The 21,963-nt window shown below is 47.2% G+C and overlaps 1 protein-coding gene across 3 annotated transcripts in view; it reads left to right on the top strand.

Moving 5' to 3' along the window:
* Arnt2 (aryl hydrocarbon receptor nuclear translocator 2) overlaps positions 1-21,963 on the top strand; it is a 175,434-nt gene that overhangs the window by 140,895 nt on the left and 12,576 nt on the right. For all 3 annotated transcript variants that reach the window (XM_008853403.2, XM_008853404.3, XM_008853402.2), the window contains exons 12-17: positions 860-1,011; positions 6,364-6,436; positions 6,969-7,092; positions 14,304-14,403; positions 16,728-16,866; positions 17,508-17,658. In XM_008853403.2, coding sequence (XP_008851625.1) covers positions 860-1,011; positions 6,364-6,436; positions 6,969-7,092; positions 14,304-14,403; positions 16,728-16,866; positions 17,508-17,658 — 739 coding nt within the window. The remainder of the gene's footprint in view (positions 1-859; positions 1,012-6,363; positions 6,437-6,968; positions 7,093-14,303; positions 14,404-16,727; positions 16,867-17,507; positions 17,659-21,963) is intronic.

Here is a 21,963-nt window from a genome sequence, read left to right as displayed (position 1 = left end):
GCGATGAGACCTGCATGTAGATGCTCCCTTCTGCATGTAGGCAGGTGTCTGTTTCCCTTTGTGAAAAAGGCCAAGCTGTCGCCAGAGCGACAAGCCTGTGACTTGTACATAAGATCTTGATTCCTGACCCCTCTTTGCCACCAAACTCAAATGATCTTGGGGGATTTAATTAATTTCTTTGTATCTTGATGTTGTCATCTGTAAATAGCAAAGCCACCTTTCCAAACTCCTGCTGAGATACACCACAAGGTGCCCATTTGAAGGTATGTTGGAAGCCATACTGCAATGTAAAAGTAGTGACAGATCAATACATACAAATAAATAATGCATACGAATTTATCATTTTATTTCATCTCCTTCCTGAAAATTTATTGAATCCATCTTACAATGTTAAACAGTTAAAAGTTTTTGTGAATTATGAAATAAGTCCATGATACACTGTAGCTATACATTCCAGTGAGACATTACTAGCATCCAGAGAATACTTCGAGAGTACTAGCACCCAACCCAAGAGTACCCTAGCAACCAAGGCAAAAAGAGAAATGCAGCTCTCATGGTGTATTTATAAGCTGGTTTATATCCATTCAATTACAGGTTCTGATACAAAGCAAGCATTGACTTGGTCTCTCAAACTGGAATGACAGGCTGACCCAAATGCAGTGCCCTCCCTGTTTCAAAAGGGAAACAGACAGAAGTGTGAACTTAGCTGCTCCCCATCACTTGACTGTCTCAGCCCCCCCTTACTGTTGTTAGCTGAAGCACCCCATTCTGAGGTCATGCTGGCCTTCCCAGCGAGTGACCACACTGGCCTGCCGGCTCCTCCCCTCCTGCTGACTTCCTTCTCCAAATGTTTTCACAGGTGGTTAAGCTGAAGGGCCAAGTGCTATCGGTCATGTATCGGTTCCGCACCAAGAACCGGGAGTGGCTGTTGATCCGCACCAGCAGCTTCACCTTCCAGAACCCTTACTCAGACGAGATCGAGTATGTCATCTGCACCAACACCAACGTCAAGTACGTGTGCAGATCCCCTCTGCCCGCTCTTCATGCACTGGTCATGGCCTGAGCCGCTTTGCTTGGGGCTCTCTTCTCCCCATAGGCCCCACCTGCAGCTGGAAACCCCCACAGGGTGAAGGAGCAAGAATAGGAGACACTGTGGCCCCTGTTGCTGTGGGGTGCAACCCTCACTTGTTACCCATTTTCCTCCCCAAAGGGCCAGATGCCCACCCTGTAGGACTCCCTTTTCTCCTGGTCAGGGTGCCACAGTCTGCATTCAGTTCTCCTCTTCCTGAGCACCAGGCCCAGCAAGGTGGAGCTCTGCCAGTGTCCATCTCTACATCCCAGTGTAGAGCTGCTGTGCCTGGTCTCCTGGTCCTGCTGAGGCTTGGGGTAGAGGAAGTGGACTAGACCTCTTGTAGCTCCGGGCAAGGTCAGGTTGCCTGGGTGGCACCAGCACCGACTAAACCTGGATGCATCCCTCCCTGCTCCCAGCCCAGATGCTAGGGCCTGGGAACCCTGCCGTCTGTGCATATTCTATATGCCATGGAGCTGGCAGGTGGACCTGAGCTTTCCTCTGGGCCCTGCTGTTTCCTAGCTGTTGGATCTTGAGCAAATCACTTTCTCTCTTAGCCTTCATTTCCTCTTCTGTGATACGGGCTGATATATATGCACTTGTATGTGTGCATGTGCATGTGTGTGCAAGCCAAAGATTGGCATCTGGTGTCTTTCTCAATTTTTTCCACCTTATTTTTTGAGATGGTGTCTCATTGACCCGGAGCTCATGATTTGGCTAGGCTGGCTATCCAACAAACCTTGAGGAGCCTCCTGACTCTGCTTCCCCGTTACCAGGATTACATGAGAGCTGCTGAGCCTGACCTGTTTACCGAGGAGGGGGGGGATCAAACTCAGATCGTCATGCTTTATGTACTGTGTCATCTCCCCAGCCCATGGCTCCTCCTGTCTGGGTTCAAGCTCAGATCTATGGGACAGACTCTGGGCCCACCACAGTGAGCGTCACTGTGGACAGGTTAAACCTCCTCGCCAGATCAAGTGTGGATAAAATATAGGTGGTGCCCCACTTCAGAAGCTTCCGTTTATAGTTTTTTTTTACTTTCCTGTGGTCTGAAAGTAGTGCACATTCCAGGAAAACCACACTTTAAGTCATGACTCTGCTTCCTTCCCTGGGCTAGCAGTGTGCCATAGGAAACTCCTGAGATGCTGGGATCAGCAAGCTTCAGCTCCCACTCAGCCACACAACCACCAGACAAAATAACCCACACTCTACGCTGCATTGCTAAGCTTGATGCAGTGTGTTAGGGAGACTAGGGCCTTTGTGACTTATGATGATACTGTCCACTTACACTGGGTTCATCAGGACATAACTCTGGCGTGAACTGAGGGGCATCTGTATGGAGAAAAGAACAAAAACATGGACGTAAGACGTCCCAGCAAGTACATGTAGAAGCCATGTCTGGGATGGAAGAGCAGCATGCTGGGTGTGGAATAAGGCTGGTATGTTGAGGACCATCATCCTGTCTACTGATCATGCTCACTGGACTCCCAGACCTCCATTTCCCCAGGTTCAATCAAGACTGGTCCTGAGCCCACTTCGTCCCCATCTGCTGATACCAGGGAATCCTTCCTAAGGCCTGATCTTGAAGGACCTGCCTTGTCAGTCCACCAGAGCGTCCCCTCCCTCGACTCTGCTGAGCCACTGCCACCATTAACCTCGTCTCAGCTCCTTGTAGCCTGGTTCTCACCAGCAGCAGCCAGCACCCTGCATGGGGCACAGGACTCCTGGTGCTTCTCCCCAGCTGCCTGCCTGACCAGCTCCTCCTCCTAGACATCTCCCTTGGTGTATTTGATACAACAGTTAGATCTTTCTTCCACCTTAGCCTGCTGGTCAAGACTATAATAGAGAGGGACAAGTATGAGAATTCATAGATCCAGATAAACAAAAAGGTGATGGTCTCTTTCTGTGTCTGAGTTTGAACTCAATCAAAGTGAGGGGATTTTGTTTGCCTCAATTACCCAATGTGGAGAAAGGAGGCTCTTTACTCAGGGACCAGAGAGGCATCCCTGAGTGCCACACACATGTCTGGACTGATGAAAGTAAAGAAGGCTGAGAAGTAGAAGTAGACAGACAGGACTCAGGAGGTCCTGACTGCTGCTGTGTTCAGGAGATGGGTAGGGTGTGAGGTTGGTGAGCAGGCCTCTCTCCAGTGCTCATAGGCTGGAGGTAACAGAGCCAGGTCCTCAGCAAGAGAGAGATAAGGGGGCAGTGCCAGCCTTGACCTGTGGAAGCTGCATCTCTGTCCCCAGAACCATATTTCCCATCATGGCCTTGTTCCTGATAATTCTGGCTGCCTGGACTGGAAGCCATGAGAACAGACAAGCATTCCAACCACTCAGAATCCTGGACAGTGTTCTAGAATCTTCCCCCTTTGGATGCCAACAAATTGGCTCCTTCTTAGTGAGAGCCACCCCTCTGGAGTTCCTGCCCTTTTTTCTTCCCTTCATCTGCTTTACTCCTTCTCCACATATGGCTGTACACACACACACACACACACACACACACACACACACACACACTCCAAAAAAAAAAAAAAAAAAAAAAACCCTGCACGATAGGGGCTCTGAGGCTTCCTGTTCCCCATGGATGGGGCTTTCTGGGCTTTTAGGGTGTCATATGTCCCTTGATCCCAAGCCTGAGTCCTGCTTGTCAGTGAAGCCATTTCTGTAGCCATTCCAAGCTACCCCCTCTGTAGTAACAGGCCTGAATCTTAGCTGAGACTGGCAGATTTAGAGATTTTGGTATAAAGAGCAGACTGAAGTTGCTTTGGGGAAGGTTTAGGCATTTTTTAACTTTTTCATCATTGTTCATTCATGTCCTGCCTTTGTCAAGCCTCAGCTATCAGTGTTGCATGTTTTGTTGAAACTAACACAGTAGATTTCCTGGTTCCCCCAGCACAGACATGGCCCATGCCAGCCAAGTGTATGCATTACAGTTCCTGCTATTAGGGGGAACCCTGTCTCAGGAAGCCTAAGGTTTGGACTCCTAAACCATGAAGAGCATGAGAGGGGGCAGACAGGAGACAGGGGACAGGGGACACAGACAAGAAGGGGGGAGCCGGTGCTGTAGGGCTTGGGGAGATACCCCAGGAGTCTGCCCTGCCATGGAGCCTGAAAGCAGTCACACACACACACACACACACACCCTCTGAGAGCCAGGCCTGGCTGACAGTTGGCTTTCTTGCCTGAAAGCCAGGCGGTGTTAACAAAACAGAGCAGCATTTTCTGCAGGGGTGTGCCTGCGTGCCACCTCAGGCCACTGACTCAGCAGCTCCTGGAGTGTGTGTGGATCAAAAAGCTCCTGGGACACCAGCAGCAGTTGCACCAACAAAGTTGGTGTCTTCTGAGCCAGATGTTCAGTCATAATGTGGTTGAAAAGCTCACTGTGGACAGTAGAGGGCAGTGGTGACCACACATGTAAATAGACCGGTCCCTTCTTAAATTTGTGAGGTCAGCTTTGCCAACAGTAAGCCAGCTTGTTAGGAAAGATCCTCCAATGCCCTGTGCTTGGAAGGAGGTGGGAGAGTCGTATGCTCAGTTGCTTTCAGCTAAGAGCATCCAAAAGAAACTTCCTGGAGAAGTCAAGTGAGCAATGAATGTTTAGTGTTTGTGCTAAGTTACTGAAAAGGCTCTTTGTCACCTCTGACTCCTTCCTGTTCTGTCCTCACAGAGGGAAGCCCACGAAAACATAGACTGATGCAACGCACTGTGTGTACATCTTTGAACCGTCCCAGTGTTTGGGGTCAAAGTATTTGGGGGCCAAAATTCTCAGAGATCTGACTGAGTGGACTGACTGAGTAGAGTCATGTCTGTGTTTTCACATTTGCCCAGGCTAGCTCCTGGGTTTTCATTTCCCACCTCTCTTCAGGGAGTGGCCTGCAGTCATGACTCTGTACCTGCATGGGCCCAGTCCCTGTTCCCAGGACAGCACTAGTCTAAGGTCATCTCAGGTTTCCATGACACAAGTGCCTGATGTGCAGGAGTATGCCCTATTTTTAGCCTCTAAGTTGAGCAGCTCATTGTCTCATGAAAGCAACATGGTTTCCCTACTTTAAATTTTGAAGCATCAGTCTCCATTGTCAAGGATTTGTTCTCCTCAAATGGAACAGAGTGGCAGAGGAGGAGGAGCCTGACAGAATAGGAGGAGCCAGGCACCTTGGAGTCAACCCTGTAGTCAGCAGAACACCTTTGACTTAACCCTAACCTGAGCTTCAGCTTCTTGATTTTCCATGTGTGGGTGAAGGAAGCATCGTGCAAAGCCAGTGTGAGGCATGAACAGGAAGACGCACACCTGCAGCAGCAGGTGCATGCCCCAAAGGCCAGCTGCTTTGCTCTGTAATAACCCAACTGCTTTCCTGAATTTTTTCCTTTAAAACAATTTTAGTATGGTATCTTTTTACCCTCCATAAAACAAAAGCATGCCTTAAAGCTTATTTTCTGAGCCAGGTGTGATGGCTAGCCCATGTCTGTCCTCCCAGCCCTAGGAAGGCTGAGGTAGGAGGACCAAAAGTTCCAGGCTAATATGGGCTAATGTAGCAAGACCCTGTCTCAGATTTTTTTTTTTTGAGGGCTGAGGATATGGCTTATTTGCTAAAGTGCTTATAGCACGAGTCTGAGAATCTGAGTTATGATCCCTAATATCCATGTAAAAAGCTGAGTGTGTGTCTGTACCCCTCGTGGTGCTGGGGTGGGGACAGGCAGCTCTCTGGAGTTCATTGGCAAGCCAGTCTAGCCAACTAGGAGCTCCAGGTTCAGTGAAGGACCTGTGTCAAAAAATAAGATGGAGGAGCTGGAGAGATGGCTCAGCAGTTAAGAGCACTGGCTGCTTTTCCAGAGGACCCAGGTTCTGTTCCAGCATCCACATGGCAGCTAAGAACTGTCTGCAACTCCAGTTCTGAGGGGTCTGACGTCCTCTTCTGGCCTCCATGGGCTTTGCATAACACAGGTGCACTTACATATATGCAGGCAAAAAAACACAATTAAAAATAATTAAATCCATTTTTTTTTTTACAAATAAGGTAGAGAGCAATTGAGGAAGACTCCTGATGCCAACCTCTGGCCTACACACACACACACACACACACACACACACACACACACACACAGCAGAATACTTTTTTCAATAGTTTTTTGTGGCAGTGTAAACTTTAAATATAACTTGGGTTTAAAAAAAAGTGGAAAACATTTTAGAGAGCTACTGAACACGGTTGCATGACTTTGAAGAACAAGTTCTCCATCAGCCACATCACTACTTTGCCTTTCTGTTCCTCACTCTGTTGGCTTCTTGCTTCACAGGCAACTTCAGCAACAGCAGGCAGAACTGGAAGTGCATCAGCGAGATGGGCTGTCATCCTATGATTTATCTCAGGTGAATTCTCGGAAATTCTTTTCATTTGGCACTGTCACCAACTACAGTACTAAGGACCAAACTCTCCCCAGAGCCCCCAAATCCCAAGGCTCCCTGTCCCATGTCCCTCCTCAGTGTGTCCCTTCCTGTCATGCTCTTGTCTCTCTCCTTCTCTAACCTCTTCCATGCCTCCCTCTTCTCTTCTCCTCTCTGCATCCTTGGTCATCAGAAAAACTGACTTGGTTCTGTATTTGACCTCATTCCTAAACTAAGCTTAAGGTTCTCTCTTTAGGTCTTGTTATTTACAGTACATTGGTTCTTTTCCATTTATCTCTGAGAAAGTGGTCACCATGGCTCTGAGATCCTTTCTGTCATGGCCTCTAGTTCATACCTCCCAACCTGGCTCTGCTGGATCTTCATAGCCAAGCTCCCCACCCTGTGGGAACTGCTGGCTCATTCATTGAGGGGCTGTGCAGAAGGACAGAAGGTGGGTCTAGAATATATGCCCTGTGCCTCATGTGAGAATTACAGTTGTGTTTCTATGTGCCAACAGGTCCCAGTCCCCAACCTACCTGCTGGTGTTCACGAGGCAGGGAAATCTGTGGAAAAGGCAGATGCAATCTTCTCCCAGGAGAGAGACCCCCGTTTTGCTGAGATGTTTGCAGGCATCAGTGCGTGTAAGTGTGCAGACGATGCTGGGGAGTGAGGTTGTGAGTTTTCAGTTGCTTTCAGGCCATCTGGAGACAGTCACCCTAGAGAGAGGGGAGGAGGTAAGTTTTGGGTAACTGCCAGTGGGCATAATAAGAACTTTGTACAGGAGTCAGGGTGGATTCTTCATATTCCTGGCCTTATGTCTTACTTCCTGATCACCTGTGACACACAGCCTGGGTCCCCAGCATCTCATCTTTAAAATATAAAGGGTCAAAGCAAATGAACTCTTCTAATCCATTACACAGTGTCTTATTCATTAGTCAGATGGTCATCACTCTAACAAAATACCTGAGAAAACAACTTATGTACAGAGAGGGTTTATTTTGGCTCTCAGAAGGTTTCCATCCCTACTTGACTGACTCTGTGTTTCTTGACCTGTCGTAAGGCAGAGCATCATGGCAGAAGATTGTAGAGGGCCAGAGCTTCTCACCTCATGGCCAACAGGAGATAGAGGAAGGAACCAGGGACAAGATACAGCCCCTAAGGGCATACCTCCAACCAGGCCCCACATTGCCTATTGAAATTTTGAATCCATTAATGGCTTAAACCATTGACTATGCCAGAGCCCTTGTGATCTCAGCAAACACCCTCACAGACACACCACACGCAGAGGTTAAACACCTCCCTACCATCTCAGTGCCATCAAGTTAACCTAACATTTCAGTCTACTCAAGTTGGCAGTCAAGGTAAACCATCATATGCAGTTTGAACCTTCATCTGTAACACACAAAGGGACACACTTAAGATGAAAATGTGCAATACTAAAGGAATAATCCATTATCTTAATGCTGTATATCATCGTTTAAACTTTTTTGAGTGTGCCCTGTCTTTTTTGCCATGGATATAGACTTTTCTGATGTGTAAAGTGGAGCTCGTCCTCTTGGCTAGATTGTTCTTTTCCATGACAATTTATCATGAGCAGATTTCCCCATTGTTAGACAAGTGAAAGCACTTTTGTCATCAGTATATGTTTCCCCTTTGAGCATGACCACAGCTCCCTAGGTGCCATCCTTCACAGCAGGTGCCCAGCCACATCAGCACAGTGATGAGTTCTTGTGTGGAGCCAGTATGCCCAGCAGCCTCACTTTCCCTCCCACATCTCCACTGTAGTTAGCAAACCATAAAATTCAGAAAGACTTTACCAAATCCAAAATTCAGAAAAAAGATTCTGTTTCTTTCTGTTTTTGCATGCTCTAGGAATTATGATGTTGTCGGGGTTAGGTGAAAGGAAAAGGCAGCATGGGGAACCCTGGTATCAGACAGAACCCTGGGATGCTCCACTAGGACAACAAGCTGAAGACAGCTTGACTTGGGGAGAACACACTAACTTCTGCATGGGTGGAAAAGAGCATTCCTCAGGCGTCTTAATACCAGCCCATTGGTAGGGGACCAAAACCTTCAGCTTCTTTTGACTGTGGCCTGTAGGGTCAGGAAGTCAGCATAGTGCCAGGCCACAGCTACTTCTGTTGAGAACAAAGTACAGTCGCCAAAGCACAATGGGAAACAGACCCCTCGGCACCTCAGGGAAGCATCCTGCAGTCGGTCCCCCTGGTCACCCAAATATACTGATGTGTCACTTCATCCATCAAGAGGAGACAGAGAGGCAATGAGAGTGGCCGGAGAAGATGTCCTTGTTTGGAAGTGAATATTGAGAGAAAGAGGAGAAAGTTGAGAAAATCACTAATGTCTGTCCTCTGGGGATTCCAGAAGAAGGCATTGCCATCAGAGAAGGCACTACCTGACGGGGGAGAGCGCACTACCTGAGGGGGGAGAATGCACTACCTGAGGGGGAGAGCAGAGCAGCAAACAAAGTGGAATCAGGCCAACACAGAACATGTACGATCTGTGTTGGGGAATTTTCCCCAAGTGCAAAATTGAATCTTCTAACTACAATACCAGAATTTCAGACTCTCTATGCCATCCATGAAGGCCAGACTAAACATATTAGAAAAACTTATACCTAAATGTTGTCTATTGTGTTCACATTTCTAAGACAAAAACAAAGGCAAAAATCCAGCAAACATCAGTGTTATGGTTTCAATGTGAAATGCCCCCACATAGGCTCATGCATTTGAACATTTAGTCCTCAGCTGGTGGTACTGTTTTAGAAAGTTATGGATTCTCTGACACATTGACCTAACGGCAGGGCTCTATGGATATAGGCTGCCTCTACGCTGGTTCTGCTTCACTCTTTTCTGATCCACTGAGATGTGAGCAAGCTGCCTAACACTTCTGCCACCACAGACTGGAGCCACTTTACCACCATGAATACCACCATGCCTTCCTTGACCATCACATTGTGAGCCAAATTAAGCCCTTCCTCCCCTAAGTTGGACCTGTCAGGTATTTGGTTACAACCATGAGAAAAGTAATTTACCACATTTAGGAGGAAGAAAATTAGTATAAAGGGAAATTGTTAGCTAAAGTCTCCAAGTTACTAAATGTTAGAACTCTGGGGGTCGGGGACAGTCAGTGAATTCAGAGAGAAAATGTGCAACACAAAATTTCCCCTCTAGCCAAAATGCTTTCATATATAGAAACACATCACTTGCAAAAGGCTCCACTGTTTCTGAAAAGAATCAAAATATAAAACACAAGAGTGAAAGTGACAGGTTAGAAAAGCCATGGTGACCAGAAATAAAATTACTAACACCTGGTCAAAATTAACATACAAATTGCTAGAATTCAAAAGAAAGACAAAAACAAGCGACTCAAATCAATTCAGAAAAAATCCAGATACATTTTGGGCTGGGGATAGGGAACATAAATTTTCTTATCAATATTGGCAGGCGTCTTTACAGGAACAAAACCTAGAAGAGTGTGAGTATGTACACATGTATATATGTATACATAAATACATAAAAAATATCACACATACACATACATATAAAGGAGTGTTTTAGATTAACTTACACTGTAGGGCCTGGGTAGTCCAGCACTGGGCATCTGCATGCTGGAGAGCAGAGAGCCCGATAGCTATTCACCCTCAAAGGAGGGTACCTCAGCAGTCAGTCCAATCCAGCACTGAAAGCCTGGAAGCTCCCTAGAGATTCATTGGTATTGAGTCCATCTTGGAAAGCCAGTGAAGCTGGAGTTTCATGTCAGCAGAGGTTGGCAACAGCAGCAGTAGACACAATAGCTCAGGAAGAGGAAATGAAGTAGGACAGTGCTGGATGGGCCTGCTGGAGCTCATCTATGTGAACAGAACAGCCACTATGCACTCTCCCTCTCTAGCATGCAGGTAACCATTGTTGGACTCCCCAGCCTGCTGTGGAAGCCAAGCTAATAAGTCTACTTTTGTAATGTATATACATCCTCTAGAGAAGCCTGCCCAATGCAGGTTTGAGTACTAGAAATGGCCTGTAGGCTCATCCTCATAGAATTCATTAATATCACCATGTTCCCCACCATCCTGAAGGAGCTAGTTTGATAAAACAGTGGTCTACTGAAGACTAAGTTATATACAGCTCCAGCTAGGTGCAATTAGGTGACAATAGCTTGAAGGGCTTGAGCGAGGCTCTTTAGAAGACTGTATATTCTCAGAGTCAGTGTCCAGTTTATGGCACCATTGTTATTTCCACACTTGATTCCTGGGTCTGTGAATCCTGGCTAGAGGAGGAACAATACCTTGTGGGAGGGACACAGACACACACACACACACACACACACACACACACACACACACACGATTGGGCTTGAGCAGATAGTGAAGGCTCAAGTAAGTTACTCAAAGTGGACCACATGCCTTTGGCTCCTACCCCTGGTATAATAGCTTTCTGTCCCTGGACATGCCCCTGTGGCCTCAAGGCATGTACCCTATGACTGAGGCACAGAAGGCTATGGCCTAATTTACAGGTAGTTCTGCTTTCTGTACAGACACCACCGAGAAATGGACATCCGCAGCATTGCAGCTCTTTTCTGAAACAACCCTGAGGACAGTGGTAAAAAGAAACCTTCACAGTGGGCAGGACTCCAGGCAGTACAGTTGGTCATACATTTTACTTAGAAGGAAAAATGGCCAGATGTGTAATTATACACTGATTCATGAGATGTAGCCACTGATTTGGCTGGATAGTCAGACTTAGAAGGCGCATGACTGGTAAATTGGTAAAAAACAAAAAACAAAACAAAACAAAAACACTAGGGGACAGATATCTCCAAATGGGCAAAAGATGTAAAGATACTTGTGTTCCAGGTAATGCTCAACCAAAAGATGACCTTAGCATAGAAGGCCTTCACTAAGTCAAGTTGATGAGATGACCCTCTCTGTGGATAGTGGTGAACCTCTTTCTCTAGCCATCCTTCTTATTATCCAGTGGTTCCATGAACAGAGTGGCCATCCTAGACTCAGCAACATGGACTTCCAAACACCAAAGCTGACTAAGCTAAGCCACTGTTGAGTGCCCAGTCTACCAGCAGCAGAGACCAACACTGAGCCACTAATGTGGAACCATTCCCTAGGTAGCCAACCTGGTGGCAGGTTCATTACATTGGATCCCTTTTATCATGGAAAAGCCAGAGCTTTGTCCTTACTGGAACAGATATTTATTCTGGAAATTGATTTGCTTTCTTGAACACAGGCTTCTGCCAAAACTAACATCCATGGGCTAACAGAATGCCTTATCAAATGCCATGGTATTCCATACAGCATTGCTTCTGACCAGGGAACTCACCTCACAGCCAAAGAAGTTAGAACAGTGGGCTAGTGCGCATGGAATTCACTGATCTTGCCATGTGCCCCACCATGCTGAAGAAACTGGCTTGGTAGAACAGTACAATGTCCTTTTGGAGACTCACAGTGCCAACTAGATGGCAGTCGCTTGCAGTGCTGTGGCAGGGTTTTCCTGAAGGCAGGGTATGCTCTGAATCATTGCCCAACATAACTATATAGTATCTCTGACAGTTATGAAGAAATAAAAGGCTGCAAGTATGTTTAAACATAACTAAAATGGAATTATTTTAGGATGAAAGAATAAAATCTTGCTACCAAACTACTTCCAAGGGAATTTTTAGCAAATCACAAAAATTTCAGAAGAAAAGCAAAGTAACATAGCAAGAAAATATATAAATATCGGGTGATAAATCAAGTTGATATTCAAGGGCTTCAGATAGGTAACTCCTATATATGCTGTCAAAATATAATATAATCAAAACAAAATGTGATGAGCTGTCAAGCCTGCAGGGGCAAGTGCTAAAGGTGCTCGGCAAAATCAAACAGGAAAGTAGAGTCACAGTATCAGCAGAGGAAAATTTCAGAACGTCCCTATGGGCAGAGAGAAGACAGAACTGAGATGAGGCTACATGACCGAAACACAGAAAACCCGAACAATCACAAACACTGGAAGAAACTCATAAAGCCAAATTGTAAGTGGACAAACTCACCATGACTTTCTTCATCTTTAACAAATCAGGTCGATCAAAATGATAAAACAGAGAAAGATTTAGAGTACTAAATAGAAGAAGACAGGAAATATAAAATATACATTATAGTATGCATACACATATATACATATACATATATATACATATATATACCTATTATGTATAGATACTGTACCTTACCAATGTCTTGGAACAATTAGAAAAACAATGTGTTTATTATTTACCACCAAAACACTGAAAACACATGAGAAAAAAAGTGACTTGCATAAGGTTGTGTTTTTTGTTGTGGAGGTTCATTTGTCTCCCTCTTCTGTGGTTTGTTTGTTTTGTGTTATCCTGGGGGTTGAACATGCTAGGTAAATGCTCTGCTACTAAGCTACATACAATTCCAGGCTTCAGGAATTAGGTTTAGAGATAAGAAGATGGCCTGAGTCTACCTTACCCTGTAAGTTTAACCTTATCTCTGCCCTACTCCGATCTTGCTCTTTATGCCCCAGTTTCAAGGCCTTGTGGTTAAATAGGAGACATATACCCAGGAGCCTGAGCACCTGGTCTTAAGGATATCCCACAGCAGCACTGTGGCATTTGCATTAGAACCCCACAAAGATGGTCTCCCAGCCCCAGCCTGAGCATCAGCAGCCCATTACTGCTCATAGATACCCCACAAGCAAGGGTCAGAAAGTACATATATCTACAAAGTCACTGCCATGTAACCAGCTGTTATTTCCTTCTAGTGTCTCATGGGCAATTGTAAGAAAGAGATATGTAGGTGTCCCGAGATTCTGGGCCACAGGCAATGCATCATGAAGCCAGAGAGGTGCGCTCTGGTTGAAGCATGCTGTCTAGAGGTTGTGTCCATTCATTCACATCCCACTCCCACATCTCACACTACGACCAAGAGCACCCTCTTCTTTGTGTGATATCGAGACAGCCAGCCTGTGACTCGAGTCCGTTCCTCAGTCTCATTGCAGGTGACATGAATGAGGAGAATCTTCTCACCTTTTCATAGAACAGTGGCTCTGGTGATCATTTCTAGCCTGGGCCCGAGTGTTTCCTGTTTCACAAAAGCTCAGTCTGAAACTCTGATAGAAAGCCCCAATGCCATCCAGCTGCCCTGGCCAATCAGCCTAAGGTGCCCCATAGGTCCTGTCAACCAGGTCAGGGGAGGGTCATTGCACTAGGATTTAGGGCCTGGGTCTTCCCTTCCTGCCCTGTGACCAGGGACAAGCAGTGCTTCAGTTTTCTCTCTGTAACAAGTAAAAGTAAATGTGTAGGTGCTGTTTGGTCTCAGTAGGCAGTTTACCTTTAGTAACACACTGAGTCCCCACCAGAGCCCTGTGAGGAGGAAGACTGCAGTTATCAACTGAGGCAGGAGAGGGTCCAAAGCCTATCCCAGATGATACCTGTAATACAAAAAACAGATTTGGGGTCCAAGGCCAGGAAGCTGAGGGTCACAGTGGGCCCCCATCTCTGTTACTCTGGCATCCTCACTTACTTGCAGATGACCTGTTGTATACTCCCTTAAGGGGCTGGAAGGATTGGATACAATAATGTCCTCCCCACTCTCAAGGGCTTGCCTTCAGGTAACTGAGGCCACCCTAGGAGTAGGGAACAACTGACTGGTGCTCCTGCACGTCAAGGAGCCCCTGAGAGGACACATACAGAGGTGAAGGCAAGGAGACTGCCCCATGTAGGTCTTCCAAGTTCCCATGCCCTGCCTCTGTTCTGGAGTAGCCCCCATGGCCTGCAGAACAAGGGGGACCTTCACATGATGTGACTCCTCTGGTTTTCCTAGCGGAAAAGAAGATGATGAGCTCAGCCTCTGCAGCAGGCACCCAGCAGATCTACTCCCAAGGAAGTCCATTCCCTGCTGGGCACTCAGGCAAGGCGTTCAGGTAGGTGCCAGGAAGAGGAGTGGTGGAAAGAGGCTCAAGTCTGAGCATCAGCTCTGTGAGCTGAACAGGAGAGAGCTGTTCTGTACTGTGGGATGGGGACTCTGGACCGCTGGCTCTGTTCCATCAGCCTTCCATAGACACTGGGTGTCTGTGACTCTCAGGTGCCAAAGGTATCAATCTCCGTGTTCTACAGTGGCTCCTGCTGGGGAGAAGGGAGTGACTTGGTCTCTAACCGAGATCCGGGTTGTGCCCAGCTGGCAAAGTAGCTGAAACTGCCCTATTCCCTAATTTACCAAGGCCACGGCCACATGCAAAGAAGAGAAAACTTGGCCCATCGTGTCTGGTCCTCAGCATGAAGAGCCACACTTAAGTGTACAGCAAGGTGCCTGGCTATTAGCATCAGAGCATGCTGTAGCTCACTATGAAGCTTTGTGTCACCACTGAGGACCAGGCCTTGCTCACGTTTCCTCTGGGAAATGCAAGCATGAACACTGGAGAGTGGTCAAAGGAGAGGCCAGCTACCCTTAGAGTAGGTGTCCTTGTGTGTCACACCAGACACCCCCAAGCTCCCTAGAAGCTTCGTTTACCCCAGGTCCAGCAAGGTGGTGCTCCTCCTGTAGCCCAGCCTCTGGTTCGCTGGAGCGGGTCTTCTGGGAGGGGCCAGGACTAGGCAGGTGAGTCCAGCACCCAGGAACTACACTGGCCATAAGGGGAAAGGAATCTTCCTTCCTTGCTGCTCCAAGGAAAGACTTCCTACAACCACAGAAGGTGTGACCAGAGGACCAAGGAAAGGCTGGCATTTTGTTCCAAGAAGCCCAAAGTTACAGCTGTCCCTCATCAACCTATGTCCTGTAGGCTGAAGCACATGCTGAAGAGATCCCACAAGGATTAAGGACCAGAAAATGTCCTCTGGAAGAGGAGAGTAGAGGGGTAATATGACCAAAGTATGTGATAGGTATATATAACAGTGCTCAGTGAAAACTGTTGCTCTGGAAATAGACATGGTAGCTGACATCTGAAACCTCAGCACTCAGGAGTCTGAGGCAGGAAGAATGTCCAGAGTTCAAGATCAGGCTGGGCATCTTAGTGACCAGCAAGGGAAACATATCAAGACTCTGTCCCCATAAAGAAAAGAAAAAGATCATTACTTTGTATAATTAATAATAGCTGATTTTTTTTTGGTCTTTTTGAGACAGGGTCTCCCTGTAGTCCCAGCTGACCTGAACTCACTATGTAGACCAGGCTGGCCTTGAACTCACAGCGATCTGCCTGCCTCTGCCTCCTGAGTGCTGGGACTAAAGGTGTGCACTGATTTTTTTTTTTAAAAAAAGAAACCAAATGAAAAAATTTTTAAATGTCTTCTGAATTGAAGCATTCATTTGGAGAGAAAGTGGGAAAGGAACCCATGTGTTAAGTGAGGAATTAACTTAGGAAATAGATATAATGTCTGAACAACTGAGCTGGCTTTACAGTTTGCAAGGTATCAGAGGACACAGAAAAAAGTTTAGAATACAATTAGTAAAATTGTAGTCTGTAACCTCTTTTTTCAAAACCCAGATGAACCCCTAACTCTACCAAACACCTGCTAAAATTAGACACAGTCCACCTGACTCGATGCATTCACAGGCCCCAACACCTGCCACAACCCTGAGATAGACCCAGGGGGATAGAAGGCCAGAAGATGCACAAAAGTCTTCCCCAAACTTTCCATCTTCAGTGGACGTACAGTCAGCACAGCCTGCAAAGCCTCCTGGAAGGACCTCGTATTACAGTGAGGACGGTGTCAAAGATCATTTTCATTGGAGACACAGACAGCACTGAATATTGTCATGCACACTGAAGGTGCCTAATAAGGGCTCACTGAGCTAATTAATCTAAAGGCAGAAATAAATGACAGTCTTGTGCACGAATGAGCCTCTTGAAGCAGACTTCCATCCCAGGCTTGTTCCAGTGTTGAAACTAAGTACAGCCTGCAGCCTCTTCCAGACTCTGTAAGCTTTCTAGATGCCCCAAAGGGATAAATTAACCAAAGCAGGAAGAGCAGATATCCCTGAGACTGATTTGTATTCTGAGACAGGTGTCTCATCTTGGAACAAAATCTTCTCTCAAGAGCTGTGGATATGCAGGGAGAGAAGGGGCTGGGCAAGGGTGAGAGCTATGAGATCCTGGGGGAGAATGAGGCTGAGAATAGAAGCTCACAAGGCAGGACCCCTGACAGTGTACAAGGAGGGAGAGCACAAGGAGGCAAGCCAGCACCGGCTGCCAACAGAGGCTCATGAAGGAAGGACATTTCCCGGAAATAAATGCATTTTTTTTTCTCCTAGCTCTTCTGTGGTCCATGTTCCTGGAGTGAACGACATTCAGTCCTCCTCCTCAACAGGCCAGAACATGTCCCAGATCTCCCGGCAGCTGAACCAGGGTCAGGTGGCATGGACAGGGAGCCGTCCACCCTTCCCAGGGCAGGTATGAGTAACTATGAGGCTCTGGGTGTCCAGAGTGGCAGAACACCCACCACATGCTTCTTTGGGTCCCAGCTCTGAGGGTAGGTTAGTACTCCCAGCTTGAACAGCCAGTGCCTCAGGAGCACCTGCCATCCACAGGGCACTTTGAGAGCTGAGTCCCCAGCAGCTATACCATGTTTGTCTGATCAACCCTTTTCTTCTTGCAAACTCCCCCTGGGAAGAGAGCAAGAAGGTGTTGGACTCCCAAAACTGCTCCAGCAACAAGCCCACATCACTCCTCATCACTCAGACCTCTGGTGGCTTCTATGCCAGGAAGGCCTATAAATACCCAACTATGAGACACACCTGGTTCCCTCCAAGGTGAAGGGAGGACAAATGTTACTCATTTCCATAAGAGGTTTCCATAAGCTGAAGCCAACCCAAGCCATTATAGCCCTGGGGGTACTTTAACCAACCCCATCCCAAGGTTCCAAGGCCAAGACTTTGGCTGCCATACACTGGACTCATCCCAGGCCTGTGCCCAGCCTCCAGTCAGGGAAGCCAGAGCCTGCTGTTCCTGAAGGGGACTTCAGGGGTGGGGCTTGGTGGAAGACTGCCTGGTCCTGCCTCCTTCAGTCCTGACTGTAGCAAATCCCACTGCAGCCCAGCAAGACACAGTCATCTGCCTTCGGGATTGGATCAAGCCACCCCTATTCGGCTGACCCTTCTTCCTACAGTCCTCTCTCCAGCCCAGCTGCCTCCTCGCCTAGTGGAAACGCCTACCCTAGTCTTACCAACAGGACTCCAGGGTTCGGTAGGTGGGGAACATGGAAAAGAATTCCCATTCTGAGTATCCTGTGTCTGTCCAGGGATTGAGCCCCAAGCTCCCAGGAGCTCCCAAAATATCCCAGCACCTCTCCTCTCTGGCTACAACCAAGAAAGCCCCAGATGTCCTAAGCCATGGAGTTTCATATACCTTGATCTGGTAATTCAGTCTTGCCATTTTCAAGGCACAAGCACTAGTTCCTGTTTCGGAACAGGATCTAAATACTAATTTAAGGCTACGTGGCCCTGAGCAGGAATTTTCAGGTTCCCAAAGTGAAAAAAAAAAAAATTATGGCCTCCTTTAAGAAAACAAGAGAACGCTAGGGTTGGTTGGCTGTGTTAGTGAAACCAGAAAGCTCTCTTTCTGGATATTACTAGGTGTCTTTGCTATTTTTCTTGTTGCTGTGAAAATTCCTGACAAGTGTAATTTAAGGAGGAATGGTTTATTTTGCCTCACAATTTGAGGGTACAAGGGAAGGCACGGTGGCAGGAAAGAGCAGCAAATGGTCACTCTGTGTCTGCAGTCAGGAAGCAGAGAGATGAATGAGGGTGCTCAGCTTCCTGTCACCCTTTTAATCAGTGTAGAACCCCAGCCCGTGGGATAGTGCCCCTTACCCCTAGGTAGGGTGAGTCTTCCCAACTCAATTAACCTAACCTAGAAACTCCCTCACAGACATACCTAGAGGTTTGGCTCCTAGGTGACTCTGTTAAGCTAATAATAGCCATCACAATAGGGAATCCCACCTTGTATGGATGTCTTCCTTGCTCAGCTGAGAAAGGCTCAGGTCATCAGTATCTTGTGGCTGTGGCTGTACCTTCCACTGAGTCTCAGGAGCTTCTGTCAGTTGCTGTTTGTGTATTTAACAAGTGCCCAGCATCTATCCCAGGGTCATATTCCACAAGGGGTAGGGATCCTGTCCAATCCCTTGCAGGGCTGTCACTGAATGACATCCAAGAGCAAGGCACCCAGGGCTCTTCTCTGCAGACCCATCATCCTCAGGTGAGCAGGAAGCTGAGCCCAAATCTCCAAATTCACTTGTCAAGTTAAAGGCTTCCGTTTAGGTGACTTACCTGTCAGCCTTATGGGAAAGTACAATTTATCAGCTGCCCCCACTGCTCTCTACCTCCACCACTGACAGCAACACTTCTTCCTCAGAGCACAAGGTCTTGGTCATAGCATTTCCCATACCCAAGTTTGTCTGTCTCTTCCCCTTTGAGTAGCTATTGCCCAAGCACAAGCCCCATTTATGAGTAGCTTGTTTAAATGTCATTGCCTTGTGATTCAGGGACACTTGTATGAGAAGCACAAAACCCCTCAGCCTGGTGTTCTGGGTCAGTCAGGCCCTCAGTACTGTTGTAAGCTGAGCTTGAGCTCCCTGGTTCCCAGAGACTACCCCTCCCTGGGAACTGGTCACACTCTTCATCTGGGGACAATGGCTAAAGAGACCCCTTTACCTCCTTCTGAAGAGCCTTTGCAGACTTGAGTCATGGGATTACCAAGATCTTTCTGGAAGCAAAGTGATCCTACTTGCCCTGACTGTGATTCAGCCACTGTTTGTGAGTTCCAGGCCCAGTGCCAACATGGGAGACAAGTAGGAGACCGTGCTGACCCCAAGAAGGGTATGGGCTGGAGGCAGAGACAGAGGAGACAGACAGAGGTAGAGGAACCAGACAGGTAAAAGGGAGACAGGAAGGTATGCCACAGGCCCAGCATCCAGCTCTTCATGGAGGTCCTGGTAGGGGACCAGGAAGACAGCCACTTGTTTGACAGGGCCAGGAAAATTTTCAAGGGAGAGCTTGCATGTGTCCCTGGGAGGACCTGGGATATGACAAGACAATTGAGCAGGCTCCTCCCTGACCCCACAGTTCAGTGCCTTTAGCATTGTGCATCTGGCCAGTTTACATAAAGTAGCAGCCAGGTCCTGAAAAGTAAATGGAGATAGGACCCAGGAGGCACAGTGCCCTGGACCGAGGCCACTGGCCAGCTCTGATGGCCAATAGCAGGGTCACACACTGGGGCTCCTGAATCAGCCACAAATCCTGCTACATGGCATCAGATGATGGTTATGCCAGCTCTGGTCATTACCAGTGCTCACTGAATACTGGACAGGAGGCTTCTGTTGGGCATTTCACATGTTTAAATTCACTTAAGGAGAGAGGTTATTGTTACTCTCATTCAGGTGAAAGAACAGAGCCTGGCAGCTCATTAGTGGAGCCCAGAAGGAAACAAGGCTGTGCCCCTTCTCCACTGCCCTGTGCTTCCTATCCTTTTTAACCCACTCCTCAGAGGGGTAGAAACAAGCTAAAACGGGACATCTGGCAGATCTCCTTAGATTTTTGATATTGAGAAAGGGGTGGGAACCGCTCCAGGGAAGATATGGAAGCTACTCTAAAGCTGACTGAGGATTGAGAACTATGGGGTGACCCTACCCTCAAGGCATCATACAGTGACTCCAACAGAAGCTGATATTGTGGGATGGGGAGCAAGGGCATGTTAGGGAGTCTGGCTGTGGGGGTGAGCTGGTGAGGACATGGAAACAGAGCTGAGGAGCTGAGGAGGAGAGAGGGAAGGGGCCCAACTGGAATGGGAATATGCCAGCATCCCAGGCAACAGAGTCCTACAAAGTTGTGGAAATCTACATCCCATGGAGAATGCTGTCTGGGGAAGGTGGCCATGGGCCCCTGCTGACCATGGTCTTAGCCTCTGCCGAACATGGTCTTAGCCTCTGCCTTCTAGAACTTCGAGAAGTTGAGTCCAGGTTGGGGAGGGGCAACCTTGGACAAGGTCATGGGAGAATGTATAGTTAGGAAGAGGACCTGGGGGGAGGGGCTACTATAAACCTCAGGAAGAAAGTAGAGGAAGAGCAGAGCAGTCACCATTAATGGTCAGCTTCATCAATTATTAAATAAACATGAAACAGTTAAAGTAGGCAGTGAGGTGTGCATAACTGCAGTGAACAACCATCTTAGTCTTGCCTGTGAACATCCTACATGCCAGACAGACACAGCCTAGAGGCTCGTAGATAGGACTGACAGCCATGTTTACATAGTTACGGGATTTAGGGTTCCTTTTTGTTTTATTGTTTTTTCTTTCTTTCTTTGCTAGTCCATGAAGGACATCTGTGCCAAAGGTGCTTTAGACCATTTCCCTTGATTCCTACAAAATAGGTCCAAGCAGTAGTGGTAGTATTATAGTTTTAAATTTTAATCCTTTGGCCAGACTTTGCCTTTGCATAGTCTGTATTGGGGCCAGATGGCATTACAGAGCGAGCCCCCCTCATTCTTTTTTTAGCTGCACAGGATTAACCTTATTTTAACTCTTAAGGCTGCATCATAGTGTGTAGTCCAAAGAAACTAATGGCAAATTTCTCATGATGGTTCTAAGGAAAGATGGACAAGAGCTTCTGTCCCCCTTGCCCACTCAGAGTGCTCAAAGGGACCAGACAGTTAGAGTACCCTCCTTCCCATTCTCTGACACCACCCCACCCCAATCCTTGGCTATATCTAAGCATAGCTCCCAAAAGAACCAGAAACACTGATTTGTGTCCCAAATATTTTGAGGCTTAACTTTTCCCCTGCCTGATTAAAACTCATGATCCATGTTGTGTCTCTTGGGGTTAAGTCCTGAAATGTTGAATGCAAGTTGCAGCCAATGAGCATCTCTTGAGTATTTCTTTTACCTTAGTGGAATAAGTCCTCTTTCCTAAGAAGATGAGGTATGTGTAGGGGGGCGGGGGAACTGACTAGTAGGCAAGTAGATTCAGAGAAGAGTTGCTTACAGGAATGGCTTTGGCTTTTTTGTTTTAAATTGCTGTTCAGGTTAAAAGTGTGAACAGGCAGGAGATTTTTACTTTGGATGTAATATTTAAGGGACGTTCTTTTGGCCTGAGGAATTATCTCCATATCCAGGGGCATAGGGCTACCTACAGTAAATGAACAGGGAGGAGTTGAGAGCATAGCATATGATGGTAGAAAAGTGGAGAGCACAGACCTCTTGAGACGAGAAAGAACACTGTCCCAGCCTGGTTTACATTTCATTTTCAAGCTATGTGCTCAAGCATTTAGTTTTTAGACAGAGGCTGCGTCACTGCTCATATCTCATTCTTTAATCTCAAGGCCTGTTTGGATGGGGTCCTAGATTTCAAACCCCTGTCCTTACTGAAGATTGTTGCTATAGAGGCAAACAGTATAAGCTTGGAGATACCAGGAAAAATCAGAATTCAAAGATGGTGGGCATTAACACTCTGTAAGGAATGGAGTCCATATTTGCCTCATATCCATCCCTCTCACCCCC

The sequence above is a fragment of the Nannospalax galili genome, unplaced genomic scaffold, assembly GCF_000622305.1.
Source record: "Nannospalax galili isolate Female #2095 unplaced genomic scaffold, S.galili_v1.0 scaffold627, whole genome shotgun sequence".
Classification (NCBI taxonomy): domain Eukaryota; kingdom Metazoa; phylum Chordata; class Mammalia; order Rodentia; family Spalacidae; genus Nannospalax; species Nannospalax galili.
This window is presented reverse-complemented; position numbering and strand designations above follow the sequence as displayed.